At 31.7% G+C, this 12,884-nt stretch overlaps 1 protein-coding gene across 1 annotated transcript in view; it reads right to left on the minus strand.

Moving 5' to 3' along the window:
* Window positions 1–5,553: 5,553 nt before the first annotated feature.
* The window catches only part of NLG-4 (neuroligin 4), an 88,158-nt gene continuing 80,827 nt past the window's right edge, over window positions 5,554–12,884 (minus strand). Inside the window, exons 7-10 of the mRNA XM_018453473.1 lie at window positions 11,721–12,054; window positions 10,495–10,758; window positions 9,601–9,760; window positions 5,554–5,995 (exon numbers count right to left, since the gene is read on the minus strand). Coding sequence (XP_018308975.1) covers window positions 5,846–5,995; window positions 9,601–9,760; window positions 10,495–10,758; window positions 11,721–12,054 — 908 coding nt within the window. The 3' untranslated portion in view covers window positions 5,554–5,845. The remainder of the gene's footprint in view (window positions 5,996–9,600; window positions 9,761–10,494; window positions 10,759–11,720; window positions 12,055–12,884) is intronic.

Here is a 12,884-nt window from a genome sequence, read left to right on the forward strand (position 1 = left end):
TTTTTTCTTCCAATTTTTTCTAACCATAATGCTCGCCGTTCTAAATTAGATGGAAAACGTCTCATGGAAAAACCTTTCTCACTGCTATTGTAACATCCAACTATACAACAACCAGTCATTTTCTATAGTAATAAATTTTCAACTAATAAATCAAATTATTTAAAAAATTATTTTAAAAAGGTTAGAATGTCATTTTTCTAATTCATAATGCTTTTACATTTGCCTTTTTCTTTCAATTTCTTTTCAATCAAAAAATTATAATATATAACCTTACCTCTTTATATCAATTAAGCTTTAAATCAATTTACCGAGGCACGTTAATTTATTTAATTCGCAAACACTCTATATTCATACGTAGCTTGCAGCAGTAAGTATTGTCACCATTTTGCTTCAGATCAACATTGGCCAGATTCTTAGTATAGGAACTCTACATAAAACTACCTGCTATTCATCTCCGCTGTTCGTACCTTGTTCCCTTCTCCACGATAAAAAAATGTTTCCCAATCTCTATTCACCATTTTTTCGGACTTCACTCACCATTTTGTAGGAGATCCTCTACCACTCCCCTCTTCAATCACCGTGGGAAGGTATGGAGCCATCTGATCTTTGGCAACTATAGAGCGAATCAATCAGAACGCACCATTAAATTATCCTATTACCACTATCCTTCATCCACCGACCAATCAGAGCCCCCCTCCATTTTACCAGACGGTCCCGTCTAGGCCACGCCCCTGGCGCCGGAGGTGACGTGGAGGAGGTTAGTTTTGACGCGCCAAACCTTTTCACCACTACTCGTACTAATGCGTTATAAGTACTGGCTATTGAGTATTGATATATTAGCGTCATGATGTAACGGTGAGTACTGAACAAATAATTCCATAAGTAATCATTAGGATTGGGTATATGTATTATAGCGGAGATATTAAGGGAAGTATATAAACTAATATATAAACTGGCCATAATATCACCTTCTCCTTCAGAGATATTAAAAAGTAAGTCGTTTTTTAAAGCCTTACAAAACAATAAAAGAAACTTTGGCTGAATAAAAAACGACTCAAATTACATGAAGAGAATAAAAATATAATTGCAGACACAGGATTAAAAACTGCACTTTTTAACTTTTGACATTTGACAATTTTTTATAAAATTAATTAGTCCATATTTTATAATTAATAATTGATAATTAAGGTAAAATTTATGTATTTCATTCAAAGTAATAAAAACGTTACGTTTTTTTCAATTATATTACTTGTCAAGTAAAAGAGCCTTATATTCTTAAAAATAAAATACTTAATAAACATAGGGCAATAATTATAAAATTCAAATTTTGCTTTATTTTTATTCCTACAATAACTTTTGAAAATTAAAAAAATATATGCATATATATTACATACATGCATATGTAAAGTTACATGTATGTATACATATGTAAAATAGTGAAAGGAAAAGATTATATATAAGGATACTTTAAATGTAGCAAGTAGTCAACATTTCCATGTATATCGTTATGTATTTACAATTTGACAACAAAATATTAAACATAACAGGTAGCCTCGCCCTCGGCCGGAAAGTATAATCGAGGTATCGTTCTAGGAGAGCGCGAGGCCAGAGAGAGCTAAAGGTCTCACATAAATATAATAATATCCGTCATATAATAATTTATTACAATGTGTAATATGTGTATAATATATATAATATGTTATTTAAATTTCTTAAACATCTGCTTAACTGTCCGAAGTATTTTTCTTCTCGTCTTCTTTCTTTTCCTAACTTTCCTTCCGCTCTTTTTTAATTACTATGTACCAGCTTTGTTCCTTAATCTTTAATATATTCGGATTGTCCCGTACTTGATGATGATATCGTACAACGCCCACACATTTATTTTACGCTTGCGAGTGTTGCTAAAATTTACGTTCGGCGATATGACGTAGTTTTCATCTTTTTTTTTTCAAAATTCCAATCTCGAACGCATCTAGATCATTTTGCCATTATTTCTGTCAGACATTACGGCTCCAAGATATTTTTACATTCTTCCTTCATCCACGTTTTATGAGCAGGTGTTTTTGCAGCCAATTTGGGATCTTTCCGCTCTATAAACTTGAGTTAGTTCAATTACAAAAGTATAAGATCCTTCTAGGACGGTAAGATCCTTTGATTATGAGGACCCAAAGATTTAAGGATTTCAGGAGTTAACTAAGCCACTTCGTGGCCGCGATCGTCTCGTTTTGCTCAGAAAGTAAGCAAAATGCAGCCTTTGACATCGGATTTAGCAAAGATGTATATGTACAAAATTTTGACTTTCGTCTATCGAGTTATTGATATATATGATTCTTTGCAAAGATGATTTTCGTAACATTCAAATTTTATTAATTTCTTTAATCTTCAAATTTAAAGATTAAAAATTTTAAACTTTCAATTTTTATTTTTAATTTTAAACACTTTAATAAATTTATTTTATGTAAAAGAAAAGGGTAATAAATTATTAACAAAAAAAATTTAGTTTCATTAGTAAATTACCATTTGAAGTTTTCATTTCTGCACGTATACTTCGTTTAATAATATCTTTAAATAAATAATATTTTGTAAATTTATTATTTCATGAAATATGAAAAGAATTACAGTTTGTGCGCGCGCGCGCGTGTGTGTGTGTGTGTGTGTGTGTGAGTGAGAGAGAGAGACCCTTCCATGTTATTTTTGGAGTCTTGTGGCAGTGTATTACGCATAATAGTTTTACGTTAGTCTTTATTTTACACCTATATATTTTGTATAATATATATATATTTATACAAAAAAAGATAATCACATACCATATATCCGATGTTCTTATGGTATATATGTATTCAATGGAAGTTAAACTTTGAAGAATCTATACCACATAATTAAATACATCGGATCATTTCGTGGTGTTTTGCAAGAAGGGTAACAGTTCCGAAGGAAATCGACTTACGTCGTGGATGACACGTTTGAATGTAAAACACGTTAATTAACAAGATTTATCACTCTGTAAAAATTTTAAGAATTCAAAGGAAGTATAAAAGATATGAAAGTATGAACAATGCTATAGTTGCTTTGTAGTAGTTCATATTTAGTACAAAGAGACAAATATATTGGAAGAAATGAAGAAAATTAGAAACATCCATGACAATGATTTAAATTGTCCGGTTTCATTATACATATATATAAAACACATATGTGTGTAGATACGCGTACACGGAGAGGATACGAAGATCATGCTATGTGCGTATCATGTATCATAATTCATATGTGCAATACATATGTTCGCAATAGAGCCACCTGCATGGCAGTCGCATTAACTGGAGCAACGATAACGAGCGATATCGCTTACATCGATGGTTTCCTTTCATGTTAATCCCAATTGTAGTACGGTTAAGAGTAGAATTTTACCTTTATAAATAAATAAATCAATAAAAGAAGGGCTACGAGCCAGTTACAATATAAAGAATATTTAATATTCGTACAAACGTTTCGACGCCGATCGGGTCATTTTCAATGAAAACACAAATAACATTACATAAATTGTCGGAGTATCTGGTCAGATTACAGTATCCAGTAAAACATATCGGTTATTTCCGTATTCCCTATTATTTGATGTGTGTAGTCCATATGTAAAATTAGCATTATTTGACTGATGTAAAAGTGATTTCATCTTATTTTTTAAAAATTTACTATCTTGATTTGTCGTAATGATGTGAGTCAGACGTTGAGAGAAAAACGCAAAATTAACTAAGTCATATATAGTAAGTAAAGGTAAACCATGATACGATATATTGGAGAGAACACATGTATCCTCGACTATCAGGCGGCATTTTTAAAAAAATATCACTTAGTCTAAAGGCTTAGGACGCTCGCACGGAATGCAAGAGATCCGGGTTCGACTCCCGGCCGAGGCATTATTTTTCGCAATAAGTTTATTACAGTTTTTAAGTTGGGGAATTTGGGAGGATTATTAATATTTTCAGATTTGATTGCGTTGAAAGTCCGACAACCATATCGGCACGCAATTATCATTTCTGAAATTAATTCATTTAAATGAATTTACAATAGTTCAACATCTTAACGTTCTGACCGTTATGGCGCTTCTTAATTTAAAATTTATGTAATGTTATTTGTGTTTATATTGAAAATGATCCGATCGGCGTCGAAACGTTTGTACAAATATTAAATATTCTTTATATTGTAACTGACTCGTAGCCCTTCTTTTATTTATTGATTTATTCTGATTGAGCCATATTAATAATTTATTAAATAAATAAAGGTTTTACAAGAAAATTCTATATATAATTAAATATACAGAATATCTCACAAGAGAATAATTAAGATTTAAAATGATTCGAAGACTAAAAGTTTAACAAATTAAAGAATCCATCCTAATCAATGAACAAGCTCGCTCGTTATGCTCTCAAAATAGTTTTCATACGTTCATTCCCATATTCTACATTACAATAACATGATGTCACGCGTGGATATCAACACACCAACCAGAAAACAAAATAATAAATGATACGCGTTATGCATATACAGTTCTCTTAGAAAGTAGCAAACTTTGGCGTTCTTATGGTATATATATATTTGTATATATATATATATATAAATTCATGTTATGTACAAGGAACATCTAACACTGTAGTGGCTAGAGTATTTCTTTTTTACATCTTCATCGCCGTCGATTCATATTGAGCCGTCCACCACTTTTCTTGTCTCTTTTAACGACTAGAGATTTTTCATTATCGACTAATTAGCGAAATGCGTCGTTTTGATTCCTTCGCACAAAATTTGATTGAAATTTCGATTGATCCAGGATGATCACTTGATTTACTATTATTTTTCTTTCTTACGTATTTCCATAAATATAGACCAAAGTCTACCGAATATCGAAGTCAGATTTTAAGCAAGGCGCTGTTTATTTGTACTGCTTCTTTTGTTTATTGAGGCTAAATTAATGATATTAAGACTGTGAAGATATTCAAGCAAAACATAAATCATTATGACAAAAATGATATCAAAATGACTCCAAAATGATTACTAATCTTTTAAGTAGATGGATAGTTTATGCAAATTGATAAGTGGAGTGCTCAGAATACCCACAAAAAATTTTTTAATTTTACAATTATATTTTATTAGTATATTATGTTTTAATTAGATTTACATTAATTATACTCTTATGAGATAGAGGAATGTAAAAATAATTAACTTTAACACTTCTGGGCCTCTGGGCGCAATATTTTTATTTTCCTTCTCCAGAACAAGGTTTTAAAAAAATTCTACATGCAGTGTTGTGGCCACTCCGCCTCTATCCGCTCAGAAGCTAAAAGTCACTTATCAATCATTTACGATTCATTTTGATATAATGGCATTTTGATATGAACTTGTCGTTTTGCTTGGGATCTTTCTTCAAAAACCTTTTACATATCTTTTAAATTGCAAACTATGTCAAACCTTATATTTTTAAAATTGAATAATACATAAGAATTTTGTAAAATTGCAGAATGGATTTGAAATGTATCTTTAATTTATATTTTCTTAGCTCAGGATGCAATTTCCGTCCTTTTAAATTCATAATAGCGTATTTCGATGGGCTTTCTCTTTCGTATTCGGTAAACTTGGCAATCTCGGCTCGATCATCCCTCAGCTGTGAGGAACCTCTCTCTCCAGCACCCCCCTCCGTTCGTCCGGAGCTCACGTTCCCTGGGACATCCTGCGTCGACCCGTCGAAATGTCAGTAGCTATCCCAAACTACTTCAACAGGTCCGCGGCGAACTGCCTAGAGCAAGGTTGACGCCGTGAGGACATCTGGGACGACTGGCTTCGGAGGGGGGTCCAAGCATCACACTCGCATTTCACTCATTGTCGCTTGCGATACACGACTAGATACCGTCGCGCTTTGCAGAAGAGGCTGGTTTTCTGGCGGACTCTTTGCCCTGGGAGGTGGAGGAGCCCGTGGAACCGTCAAATGGATGGATCCGTTTGGAGGACCCTGAAAAATAGAAAAATAGTTACTTCTTAGAACTATTTTATAAAAAATATGTACATACTTATATATACAGGGTATTTCACGAGGAAGGGTCAATATTTTGGGAGGTGATAGTATCGATCATTTTAAGCAAAAATATTCATATGAACATGTGACTTATTTCGAACGGTTTCCGAGATAGGGCGAATTTGACATGCAATATTGTCACTTCTTTTAGTTCACTTACTTCTTTTGGCGTCGCTGTTTATTTTCTGTTTTCGCTGTGAACTGTTAAGCATTTACAATGTTACAATCAACACAACAGTCAGTGTTGTGTGTAACGTAGAAGCATTGTCAAAAATGCCGCACATATTCACACATGCTGAATATGCAGATATGTTTACGGCTTCTGCGATGGTAGTGCCTCTACTGCTATTAGAGAATATCATTGACGCATTCCTACATGCAGAATTCCGAAGAGTATTAATCGGAGAGTATTTTTCAAGATTTTCAATAGATCGCATGAAAGTAGCTTCCTAGTGTTCATATTAGGGATATGCGATCTCCATTAATTGAATCGATCTCTGAATCGATCTTGAATCGGATTAATTGAAATCGATCTACTAAAAAATCGAAGCTGAATGAATCGATCTATTGGAGATCGATTCAATTAAAATTTTTTTAGTAACATCTCAGTGAGATATGATAATGGAATAGATGTCGAATCGACGTCAATTTGATGATTTCAGCGTCGAATCAATATTGATTTCGTTGTCATTTTTCACTGAGATCGTATAAATTCAACAAAAATAATTAAAACACGATTTTGATTTGCCTCTGAGTAGAATAATTTTATATATGTATATGTATATATATAATTTAAAAATCTAGATTTAAACTAACATCTGTAGTAAATCTGACGTAATCTGTAGTAATTCTGACGTAAATCAACTGACGTAAAATCGGTGAAATATCGTATATAAACGTTAAATTCGGTTTTATAACAACTGTCAATTGGTGTTATAAGTTAAAATTTAACTAGCATTTATTTATACATTATGTCACTAATAATTACTAGTTGTAACTACAGAAATTATTAAACCCGATTAATGTTAACCGGTAACATGTAAACGTAAGCAGTGTAGGCACAGTAATGATATTACAACTTTGGAAATCAGAACGCGCTGTTACGCCGTTCAAAAATTAAGAATATCACAACAAGTACAACAACCACGGGGGCGCCAACGTCGCCAACCAACTACAGACTATAGGGCAGGGTTGCCAACTGCGTTAAGAAACTTCACCTGGGTCTAGATATCATTTTATCCTTGTTTAATATTCGGTGAGCAACAGGGATGAAATGATATATCTGAATATATTGTATCTTGAATTTCCGAATTCACCCCTACGCTTCGAAGATCGATCTCTTATTAAATGAATCTACCTTAAAATCGGATCCTTGCGAATTGATTAAAAAATCGATCTTTTTTTGCAAAAAGATCGATCTTTTAGAAGATCGAATCGAGATCGCACATCCCTAGTTCATATTGTATCGCCCTATCTCGGAAACCGTTCAAAACAGGACATATGTTCATATGAACATTTTTGCTTAAAATGATCGATGCTATCACCTCCCAAGATATTGACCTTTCCTCATGAAACACCCTTATAAAGTTTATAAAAATATTTTTAAAGTGTTAAGGAGATTATCTTTAATTTATATCGATTCCGAATTATTTATAATCATTATTAGTTATTTATTTTCAGATAAAAAATTTCGTTATGCTTTTAGGGTACAACACACTTCGTAATGTCATTAAAGAAGTTTCTAAAGTTAGGTTAGGTATATAATATATGCAGGACAGCAACGGTGTCTCGTATTTTATGATCATAATTTTGATTATACGTTATTATATCTTACTCTCTCAGAGACTAAGACTTAAGTTTGAAAAGTTTGACAGACTTCGCAATGTACTTTATTAGAGAAAATACTATGTATATTCCTAGAAGATATTAATCTTGTATCATGTACGTAACCCTCTCTGTAGTGTTTTATATTTTTTAGATATTTTCTTTATGTAAATACTTTATTATAAATTTGAATAAAATAATAATAAATTGAATTAGTTGCACTGTTTACTATTGTGGTTTCAAGAATTTTGTATAACACAGCAGTAATAATTATTACAATAATTTAATTTATATATACATATACAGAGTATTAGTTAAATATGTTGCTATACTCAACAGAGCGATTCTTTGGTTTATTTCAAGTAAAAAAGTCCATATAAACATGTGTTCTAAACGACTTAGTTTCCGAAATACAGATGAATATTCGCAAATGTCTGACGAAACGGTAAATTGCGTTGGAGATATCTTCCTACATAAATATGCCTTGCTTCACGTGAGTTACCATTCACACAATCGTAAACAAAGTGACAAAGTCAAAGTCAAGGTCACAAAATCAAAAATAGACTTCAGTTCTGATGTTGCTGCGGGTCAGTTAGCTTGTACATACGTGTTCGAACCAAATTGTTTCAGTCCATCAAAATCGCAAGATGGACATTTTCAACAATTCATCGAATTGTTTCATTTCATCAGAAGAACTGAAGCTTGTTTTTTTGTTTTTCTGTTTTTGACTAGTTTTTGAATAGTTCAAGCTGTATTTCTTTGGAATAAACAGATTATTTCTACACGTTTAAATTTTTTTATTTAGGAAACTAAGCCGTTTAGGACACATGTTTATATGGACTTTTTTACTTGAAATAAACCAAAGAATCGCTCTGTTGAGTATGGCAACATACCTAACCAACACCCTGTATATATGAGTAACTGAAATTGTATTCCCTGACTAACCTATTTTTGGGGGACTAATTTTTTTATTTAATTTATTATTATTTTCATGAAACTTGTTTTGCTAATTTTTCCTCTGTTTAATGTTTGATTTTCATTTAAATTTAATAGACATAAAAAAGAAAAAACCATGTATTTTTTAATAAATAACTAAATGTGGTGTTTTTTAATGTAGTATGTAAATTTTTTATTAATAAAGTAATAAAAATGTTTTAAAATCATAAAAATTCGGTTTAATTTAATAACTTATTCTAAAATTTAATTGTTTTTGCATTAGTATTATTTAATTCCAAATTTAATTCCAAAATTAGCTAAATCTTTTCTCCTGTTGCAAAAGCAGTCAAGTTCGTTGTATTTTACAATAATACAAATTCTATTTAATTTAATAACTTATAAGATATAATAATGTATAATTGAAATCTTTATTTTAATAAATGAAAATTATATTTCTCGTGTTAAACTATACGTTTTGTTTGTTGTGTTGTGTATTAACTAAAACAATAAAATTTTCTTAATTTAAAAAAAAAATCTTATTGATAATTTGAAAAATTATACAAACTTCCCAAGTAACACAACAGCGCTTGGTACAAAGCACTAAGGAAAGCGCTTACATACATTTTTAACACTTTTTAATGCTTTGTAAGCACTGTGTGCTGCTTAAGTTTTTTGTTTTCCCCAAAAAACATTTTATCATTTTACTATTTTATATTATTTCATATACATTTTGTATAAATATTTTTCAATTGCAACATAAGGACAAATTAAAAGTTGCTTACTTGAGTTTGCGTATTTATGTCTTGAATGACTGAAGTTCGAGGAAGTGTAGCATGTTGCTGTTGGTGCTGTTTTTGGTAATGATGTTGATGAGGCAGTGTATGAGTTCCTTGGCCTTGAAAAGGAACGCTAGAATCGTTAGGAGGACCTTTCATTACATTCCTGTAATAATAGAAATAAATAAAAAAAAAAGATAAGCATAATTAAAAAGTTATGAAATTTTATATTAATAAAACAGATATTTTTGTCTTTCCTTTTCAGTAAATTTGCTACAAAATATTAGATGTATAAATAAGTTTCTATGGTTTTTCAAAAATATACTTATTAATAAAAAAAAACGGTACAAAGATTTCAATCAAAGATTTCAAAGTATTTTCCTTCCGAATCTATCACTTTTTATCATCTTTTAAACAGTATATCACGGCGAAAGAATACTTCGCAGCGCTATTTATCGTTCAAATCGAAATTACCACTTTGTCTTTTAAACCAATCTTAATACGTTCTTTCTAACACAATATTGTTTTCATAAATCTCATAAATTATTCTGATTGCTTCAGCAACGATTTTTCCGTGATGAAAGTAGTATGAAACATACAATGGCGAATATGCACTTTTTCAGTGTTCATTTTCAAACAAACTAAAAATGTAGTTAATTGTGTAACTGCAAATTGCTATATAACTTTTGAAATGCAGGTGAACTTTATCAATGGAAAAATAACTGGGCGCGGAAATTAAATACACCGTTATTAGCACTATTTAAAGTTGAACGCGGGAACTTTTTTGTACACCTAATAATAAATCTATATTATTTTATGGTTTGTTAATTTAGTGATTAATAATAATATAATCAACATATTAAATAGCAAATAAATAATAAGAAAGTAACATTTCGATACCTTCTTAACATTTCATTTTCGACATCTACAATCACTTGGCCGCCACCTGCGTAATGAGAATGCGGAGGTGGTGGCTGTTTCAGTTCGGTGAAACCACGGGGACCACATTGTTGATTCAACATTTGTTGCTGCTGAAGACTCTTAACTTCAAGCCGCGTTTTATCCCTTTGATAATAAACGCCAGCAAATATCAGGACATTTAAGATCAGCAAGCTGCAGCCGATCGCGATTGTCACGCTCAAAGCTGTTGAATACGCCGCGTAACTGTATATATAAGAAATTTCTTAATTAATACATCAATGCTAAAAAAAAGATTCAATACATTTTATTTCTCGTAAAGAAGACTTAAAAAATTAAAAGGTTTTAGTATTTTAAACAATAATTTTATCATTTAGATAAACGATAATTTACTTAAATGATAGAAATTAGAATTCTATTAAGGTAAAGTTTGCAACAAATTTTATTTCCAAAGCTATTATGATAGCGTAGGAGTTTTCTAACGAAAGCACAGTTGCCCGGTAACCGTATACGTCGAGAATACCCATACGATGCAATTTTCATGATTCTGAAATATTCCTGCGAAACTGTGGCTACGAAATGACGTTTCGTCTCTTGCCATTTTCTCATGGGCAAAGTTTTACTGGTCGAACATATGATATATAGTGACATGTTGGGAACTGCCGATAGATTCGAAACAAGTTAAAGAGCAGAGTGCGCTTCAGCTTACGCTGTTAACGGCACTCAGTTTTGCTGAATTTTTTAAGCATGTTGCAGAGGAATAAAGGCCGAGAATTTTGTCAACGGCAACGATATATTCTGGATTTACAATCGCATGGTATAATGCTGTTAGAATCGTTTTGGCTAACCAATTGTATTCCGATAGTGACGCTTCTGTGTCATAGCTGTTTACGAAAATATAATTAGGGCTACGAGAAAGATTTGATTTTCGTTTTAATTAATATTTATTTCACTTATGACACGATTTGTTTCGTATGCTTTGCAAATGTGCGCTATTTCAATAAATAATTAGAATTGGTATTGACTCATAAATTCGCTCAAGTGACATAATTCAGTCAACGAAATATAACATAGCAAAGATGTTATGTTATTTTTAGTTGGTGCCGATTGGAATTTATCGCGTAAAAATATTGATCTCGAATAGGTGAAGGTAGGCTAAAAGTAGTTTGGAAAGATAATTTTTATACTATTATTAATTTGATAATTACCCAGCAGCGTCTAAGCTAGCTAAAGTGTCGGTGCTGGCATTATGGACGTTTTGAAGATTGGTGCCCGGAATAAGGCTGACGCATGTCGTAATGCTATAATCCGTCGTGGTTGGTGGATCCGTGCTAAGATTCTTCCTTTTGATTTCTTCGCTGATCCTGCTGAGAGGATCCGGTCTCACGAAGCCGTCGTATAGACTGGGGTCGCTATGGCCACGGAACAAGTTGTGCCTGGAATCGACATCCTCCATTCCAGCACGATGAAGTTCTGGGACGAGTCGCAGCCAGACCGACAACTGATGCGCTCTATAATGATTCTTCATTTTCGGTTTCATTCCTGTAATTACAAATATCAGTACGACATATGTAAACAAAGTAAAATGAAATTTTAATTTAATTTTTCTGACAACAACTCTTATTATAACAAAGAAATATTATTAATAATTTCACATATTGTCACAACTTAATTAAAATGCATTAAAAATGTAGAGAGGAAATGCAAAGATAAATAAGTAATAATAAATATATTTATGGTATTTATTTATGATATATTCTCGAGAATATACGTTTTAATATGAATACAGTTTATAAATTAAATAAATTAAATAATATTATTATAAAAATATAAATATAATCTTTTTTAAATAATAGTACAAATATATAATTTACTATGTTCCATACCTATTAAAATATAGTATGTTATTGTAAATATATGTGTGTTGTGGAATATAAAGAATCATAATGCTAATGAGGGAAATGGCATATTAGTGATAAACTGCATATCGCATTCCAAGTAATCCTGTACAGTCTCCAGTTTTGCGCGATAATCTATTTCCGATAGCTTGGGTGCAGCTGTGTGTGCAGCTCACGGTTGATCTTGTTACAATGCGATGGGGCATGCAACTAGCTTGATGTTGCCAAATCCTGTTTTATAGCTGCATATCGGAAAAAGGTTTTTTCTTAAAAAATTCAACAAGACAATTTTATCGATCGTTCTTAAAATATAGATTTTCAAAACCTTGAGTCTTAAGAAGAATTTTAGTACATACACACGCACACACGCACACACGCACACACGCACATACGCGCGCGCACACACACACGCACACACATATATGTATGTGTATATATATATATATATATATACATATATGCGTGCGTGCGTGC

The sequence above is a fragment of the Mycetomoellerius zeteki genome, unplaced genomic scaffold (assembly GCF_001594055.1).
Source record: "Mycetomoellerius zeteki isolate Tzet28-1 unplaced genomic scaffold, Tzet1.0 scaffold386, whole genome shotgun sequence".
NCBI lineage: Eukaryota > Metazoa > Arthropoda > Insecta > Hymenoptera > Formicidae > Mycetomoellerius > Mycetomoellerius zeteki.